Source organism: Grammomys surdaster, unplaced genomic scaffold (genome assembly GCF_004785775.1).
Source record: "Grammomys surdaster isolate TR1022 unplaced genomic scaffold, NIH_TR_1.0 949, whole genome shotgun sequence".
Lineage (NCBI taxonomy): Eukaryota > Metazoa > Chordata > Mammalia > Rodentia > Muridae > Grammomys > Grammomys surdaster.
The window spans coordinates 275660-282667 of NW_021605368.1; the positions used below are offsets into that span (position 1 = coordinate 275660).

Below are 7008 nucleotides of genomic sequence, written 5' to 3' on the forward strand. Positions count from 1 at the left end.
GTGCTAGATTCCTGTCTGCAAGCACAACATGGCATCAGTAATAGTGTCAGGGATTGGGGCTGCATGTGGAATGGATTCCAAGTTGGGCAGTCTCTGGATGGCCTTTCATTCAGCCTCTGCTCTGTTTTTCTCCCTACATTTCCATTAGACAGCAACAACTCTGGGTCAAGAATTTTGAAGATGGGTGGGTGGCCCCATGCCTCAAATAGTGGCCATGTCTATCTACTAGAGGTGGTCTCTTTAGGTTCTATCTCCCTACTGTTGGGCATTTCAGCTAAGGTCATCCCCATTGGGTCCTGGGAGCCTCTCACATCTCTGTTGTCTGGGTTTTTCTAAAAGTTTCCACTGTCCCCCCAACACATCTGCTGCATTTTTCTATTCATTCTCTTAGCCTTATGGGCTTCTCTCCTGTCTCCCCACCTACCTGCTCCTGCTTTTCTTTTTCCCATCCAGGTCCCTCCATCCCTCTGTCTCTGGTAATTATTTTTTCCCCCTTCTAAGTGGTATTGAAGTAGCCACACTTGGGTCTCCCTTCTTGTTAAACTTCATATGGTTTGTGAGTTGTATCATAGGTATTCTGAGCTTTTTGGCTACTATCCACTTATCAGTGAGTACATACCACGTATGTCCTTTTGAGTCTGGGTTACCTCATTTAGGATGATACTTTCTAATTCCATCCAACCACTCTGGAAGTCAATCTGGAAGTTCCTCAGAAAATTGGAAATAGTTCTACCTGAAGACCCAGCTATACCACTCCTGGACATATACCCAAAAGATGCTCTACCATATCACAAGGACATATGTTCCTCTATGTTCATAGCAGCATTGTTTGTAATAGCCAGAAGCTAGAAACAGCCCAGATGTCTCTCAGCCAAAGAATGGATACAGAAAATGTGGTTCATTTACATAATGGAATACTATTCAACTATTAAAAATGAGGCAGTGTATGTTTTAAAAATTAATGTTTTAAATTTGGCATTCAAAGAAGTGTGTTTCATTGTGACATTTCTATACAAAATTTTTGTTGCTTCCTATTGTCCCAACCCCCACCCCCTGCTTCTCTACTTGATCCTGCTGGTCTCTTCCTCTTCTTTGTGTGGCCCTCTTCCCAATTCTACATTTCTTATGATGGTAGCTTGAAATCAACTGTGGTTTACCACAGGAACTACTATGTGTTTCAAGTCAGGGTCTCTGCTATCAAACTGGGCCTCAGAGTATGTATGTATCCCAAGAAGTCAAGTTAGGTAATGTCTTCCCACTACAGAAAGATAGTTGGTAAATGTATACTAGCACACCACCCGACACAGTATGTGCATTTGTGAGATATATGTGTGTGTGTGTGTGTATATATATATATATATATATATATAGAGAGAGAGAGAGAGAGAGAGAGAGTATATATGTTATATATATATATTTATATAAATATAAATATACAGATATATATATATATATATATATATATATATATATATATATAAAATCATTGTATACCTATGTTTACACATGTATATATAGTATGTATATATGTGGTATATATGTAAATAATGTATACAGTATATATTTATAGTGTGTGCATGTGTATAATATGTATATTATATATATATGTATGTATATTATATGTATATATAAGTATGTATGTATGTATATACAAGTATGTATATATGTAATATAATATACATATGTGTATATTTATTAATATGTATATATGGTATATATATGTAGTGTGTATGGCATGTATGTATACTGTATGTGTAGTGAGTAAATGTGTATATAGTGTATGCCTATAGTATATATATATAATGTGTATATGTGTGCCTTTGTCTGTGTAGTATAATATATAAATAATGTATATTAGTGTAGATGTATATACTGGATACATTTACTTTTTGCACATGTTAATTCTGGAAGGACGTGAAAAAAATACTGAAGGTTGAGAAAATGTAGATTCTTAAGAATAGGAGAGACAACAATGTGGTTGTGGTGCATGACTTTATTCCCTAGTACTTGGGAGACAAAAACAGATGGACCTGAGTTTGAAGCCAGCCTGATCTGGTCTACAGTGGGGTTCCAGGACAGCTAGACTACACAGGAACCCTGTCTCAAAAACAAAGACAAAAACAAAAAAACAAAACAACAGCAACAAAAAAAACCACAACAACAAAAACCAAACCAAAAGAATAGAAGGAAGACTTCATATCAATTCCTTATACTGCTTGACTTAAACTACCACCTGATAATAACTGATAAGATTAATGATTTACACAAAGATGTTGCTTACTGAGTGTTAGGTATGTTGTTATTGATTATATTCATGTATAATATAAATACACCATGAGACAAATGGCTATTGTCTGCAATTTACAGATGATAACCTCGAGATCTTGGCTAGTTTTTTTCTGGAGAAATTAGCAGGCAGTAATATAATACCCATTCTGTAGGCAATAATCTTTGAGACCTTGCCAAGTTCATTTTCTGCAGAAATTGATGGTGTAAAGTTCTTGTCTACAGGTGATGACCTGTGACCCTGGTGAGTTAAGTAAACATTTTTTTCTGAGAAATTAACAAAGAGTAACACAAGACATTACAACTCACCTATGAAGGTGCTGTGTGTTTGGCTAAGGAGGAGAGAGGAAGAGAATACAGGAGAGGAAGTGAACAGGAGAGATTGGAGCAATGGGGTGAGAGGCAAGTTTAGTGTGTGGCTGAGTCCTGGGGCAGGCTCCATAGTTGTCATTTGAACATCAAAGTCATTTGCCTACTGTCAAGGTGAGAGATCTGAAGTCAAAGACTATATTTCACATAGCTGTGACAGCACACCTGACAGAGTCAACTTGAGAGGATTTCCTTTGACCTATTGTTTAAGGATATGAACCCATCATGGTAGGGAAGGCATGAGCTGGGACCCCATCATAGGGTGCTAGAATTGACTGTGCAGTTTGTTAATCATCCCATGAACACAGAGGTAGACTAAAAGGGATGCTGGCCCGTAATGTCGAGGGCTCACTCTGGTGGTCTTACATCCTCCAACTAGGTCCTGTTACCTAAAAGTTCCACAGTCTCTTAAAACAGTGTCATCAACTGGGGACTACGTCTTGCCTGTGGTGAAAGTTTGTATGGAAACCACAACATTTAAGGGCTTGGTGGTTTATCTCTGGGTCACTGGAGCCAGCATTTGGTCTCAGGCCTGTTTTCTTCCTCAGGATTCTGTTGACTATAGAACAAAGATTGGAGAAAGAAGGAAGAAAGGAAGAAAAGGGCAGAGAGTGAGAGTGCTCCCAAGTAAATGGCTGTGAGGAGCAAAGCATTGAGAAGACCAAAGGGGGAAGGATGTGGTCTAGAGACCTATGGCAGAACTAAACAGGACTGGGAAAAAAAGTCAATGAAATGATTCATAACATTTCTACTGTATTCACAGATTGGACCCTAGCTCAATCATAATCAAAGAGTCTTCATCTAGAACTGATGGGAGCAGATGCTTGTATGTACATGTGCATAGGGCTGACCACTTGGGATTAAATAACATACTTGGTTTATCCTTTGAGAATACTGACTCTCCCTCTCTCAATAACCATTAATTACCTATAGCTCATCTAGGGTTAGGGCCATATGAGATTTCCATTATCTACATTTTTCTGTCAACTAGAGTTTTTATTATGCAGGTCTTGTTTGGAAAACTATTGCATTGATGTTTCATACATTTCTCTGTCATGTCTAAAGGACAAATTTAATAAAAATTATAATCTCAATTCTGCATGGCAAGTGTAACGTAGATAACATATTCCACATTAAGTATGAGTTTTTATAATAGAAAACCTAGGAGGGATTGAAAACTTTATAAATCATGAATACATATCCAACAGTGTTTTGAAAAATGTCAGAAAAATTGGGTAGAAGTCTGGGATGCTATTTGCCCTTTGAGACAATTGAATATAAACACTTCAATTTTAAAAACAGCTCTGATGTAAGTGTTTATTCTTCTACCTATCTTTAATGTAAACTTGACTTTAATCCCAGGAACAAGATTTCCAGTTAGTTCCTGTTTGACACAATTTCCAGTTAATTCTTTACCACACCCAAAGGGTGCCAACTTGCAATACAGATAACAACTAGAAAGCACCCTTCCCCTCCCCTCCATAGGCTGGGCTTCCTTTAAATGTACCATCCAGGCATTTGTCTGTCACCTTGCTGCAACCTGTGACCTAGTCCTTCCGTATATATTGCTGGTTCCTACTCTTCTCCATTTATCTTTTTTTCTGTGCAGGAGGCCTGCTGGACATCCTCAAGGTCTGTAAGTACCAAAATCTTCTTACCAAACTTTATTTTTATATGTGTTTGTGTCATTGAAGCTGTCTGTAACCTGACTCTCTGACAGTGAGCAGTTAGCAGTGTACAGGTAAGTTTCTAGAGAAACTCAGCTAGGATAGGGATGGAGCAATGGATAATAGAATAAAAGCAACCCATCACATTGAAAATGAAAACAATACAGCCGAGGCAAATATGTCTTTCACCTCCTTGCTTTGGGATAACAGCAGCAAATGGAAACATGTTAAATGGCTAATCTGTCAGATGCTGCACAGTAAGCTAAACACAGGCGCCCCATTTAGATTAGATTAAACTAATTGTTTTTGTCGGAAAAAAAAAGGAAAATGAAAATAACTGACGTGTTGGATTTGTATATCACTGCTGATGGTCACTGAGAATGGCAACTTGCAGTTGGTAGTTACCTTCCCTAAAGCTAATTTTGTCAGGTACAATTTGCCTGTTTTCATCAGTTTCTCCCACTGGAGGGAAGAGTGTTTGGTCAGATGAGTATGTTTGGGGAAACTGGACTGGTCAGGGCCTCTTAGCTCATCTAGCAACTTCTACAAGGACTTGAAACATCTAAGGCCTTTCAGAAGTAAGGAATTTCTAGATTGGGGCAGGGTAAGGACAGGTCAGTAGTCACAGCCAGCCCACTGTTCTTCATGGTTGGGGTGTAGTTAAAATGAACTGTCTCCCCTGTGTCCATCAGGGAGTCTGGTAGGGGAAAGATAAACTGTAGACTAGCCTTCGGGAAGGTAGTGTGTTCAAGATAAGCTTAGCCTTATCCTTCCAGTAGCCATGTCAATAGCCACAATTTGATGGAACCACTGTCACCTGGGCTGAGGAGCCAATGGCTGAAAAGACAAAAACATCTGGTTTAAAGACAGAATCTTCCAATGTATGTTCAACGAACCTTCTACAAGGACCTAATTACTTTTTTGTTTGTGCCAGACTTCAGTTGTTTAAATGACTATTTGAATTCAATCCATGACATTTATCAGATATTCACTTCAAAGTAAGTCTAGACTGGTAGATTAATGTGCCTTAAGGACTATTTATCTAGGTTCATTCCTACAGAAACCGCAGGTAGAACCAGTTCTCACCTCAGAACTCCATCATCTCACAACAAGGTGGGACCTGATTGTGCCGCAGGAGAAAGCAACATTGAAAGTAGGAGAAGAAGTTAGGAAGATGAGCTGTGCAGCGTCACCCAAATCAGGACATAAGTGGTGAGTCATGGATGTGATTAACTTTAATGTTTTTTAATCACATTCATTTATTTTGTGTGTGTGTGTGTGTGTGTGTGTGTGTGAAGGGGTTTGCCTTTGCCGTGGCACATTTGTGTAAATCAAAGGATAACTTATGGGAGTAATTTTCTTCTGCCATGTGTCCCCGGAATCAAACCCAAACTCTCCAGAATCACTCATCCTCTGTTTCCCTTCAGAAAACATCAGAGCCCCCCCCCCCCGGGATAGCAACTGAACACAGCATAACAAGATACAATAAGTCTAGGTACAAATCATCATATCAAGGCTGGGTGAGGCAACTCAGAAAAGAGTCAGAGACACCTCCACTCCCCCTGTTCAGGGTCCCATAAAAATCCCAAGCTGAACAACCATTACATATTCAGTGGCTGTGGCACAGACCCATGTTGGTTCTGTGACAGCCACTTCATTTTCTGTGAGCTCCTATGTGCCCTAAGTAGTTGGTTCTGTGGGCCATGTTCTGGTGCCATTTCAACCCATTTATCTCTTATAATTCTTCCTTTTCCTCCACTGGCTTGTGGATCTTTGCATCATCTCCCATCAGTTGTTAGATGAAGTCTCTTTGATTACTATTGGACCAATCTATGACTGTTAATAATGATTTCATTGAACCCCACTCCCTTTTGTCCAGTCCTGTTTAGTTCTGCCAAAGGTCTCTGGACTATCCAACTTCCAGCTCCTTGCCTGTCACAGCAGACAGTATCTGCTGTGGTCTCCCTCTCATAGCTTGGGATTGCTGGTTAGCCAGGTTGTAGGGGTCAAAAGATTTTTTTTTTTCTGGGATGGTGTTCCAGTCTCAGCACTGTAAGTCTTGCCTGGTTCCAGGAGATGGCTGGTTCAGGCTCTTCATCCTCCGTTACTAGGAGTCTTTACTAGTGTGATCCTCACAGATTCCCAGAAGTTTCACTGCACTAGGTGTCCAGATCGCCCCTCAAATGCCCCTCCAATTCCACTTGTTTTCCCCCATACTCTCACTCTCCATCCTTCTGTCCCCTACCTGATCCCTTTTGTACCCATCTCTACTCACCCCCCATCCCCAGTTTCCCACAAAAGCTATTCTATTTCCCTTCCAGGGAGATCCCTGAGACCTCCCAGAGCCTTCCTTGTTATTTAGCCTTTCTGGGTCTGATTATTCTTAGTGGCGAATATCTATTTATAAGTGAGTACAAACTATGTCTGTCTTTCTGTGTCTGGGTTACCTCAGGTGATTTTCTCTAGTTCCATCAATTTGCCTACAAATTTTATGAAGGCATTTTTTGTTTGTTTTTTTGTTGTTGGTCTTTAACTGCTGACTAAAACCCCACTGTGTAAATGTGCCACTTTTTTTTTTTTTAAATCCATTCTTTGGTTTAGGGACATATAGGTTGTTTCCAGTTCCTGGCTAAAGCTAGCTCTCTCTCTCTCTCTCTCTCTCTCTCTCTCTCTCTCTCTCTCTCTC

The 7008-nt window shown here is 39.8% G+C and overlaps 1 protein-coding gene across 1 annotated transcript in view; it reads left to right on the forward strand.

The window, feature by feature from the left end:
• The first annotated feature begins 5496 nt into the window (after nucleotides 1-5496).
• Nucleotides 5497-7008, forward strand: part of Pla2g4c (phospholipase A2 group IVC) — a 21749-nt gene continuing 20237 nt past the window's right edge. The window contains exon 1 of the mRNA XM_028782995.1: nucleotides 5497-5534. Within this exon, the coding sequence (XP_028638828.1) occupies nucleotides 5497-5534 (38 nt within the window). The remainder of the gene's footprint in view (nucleotides 5535-7008) is intronic.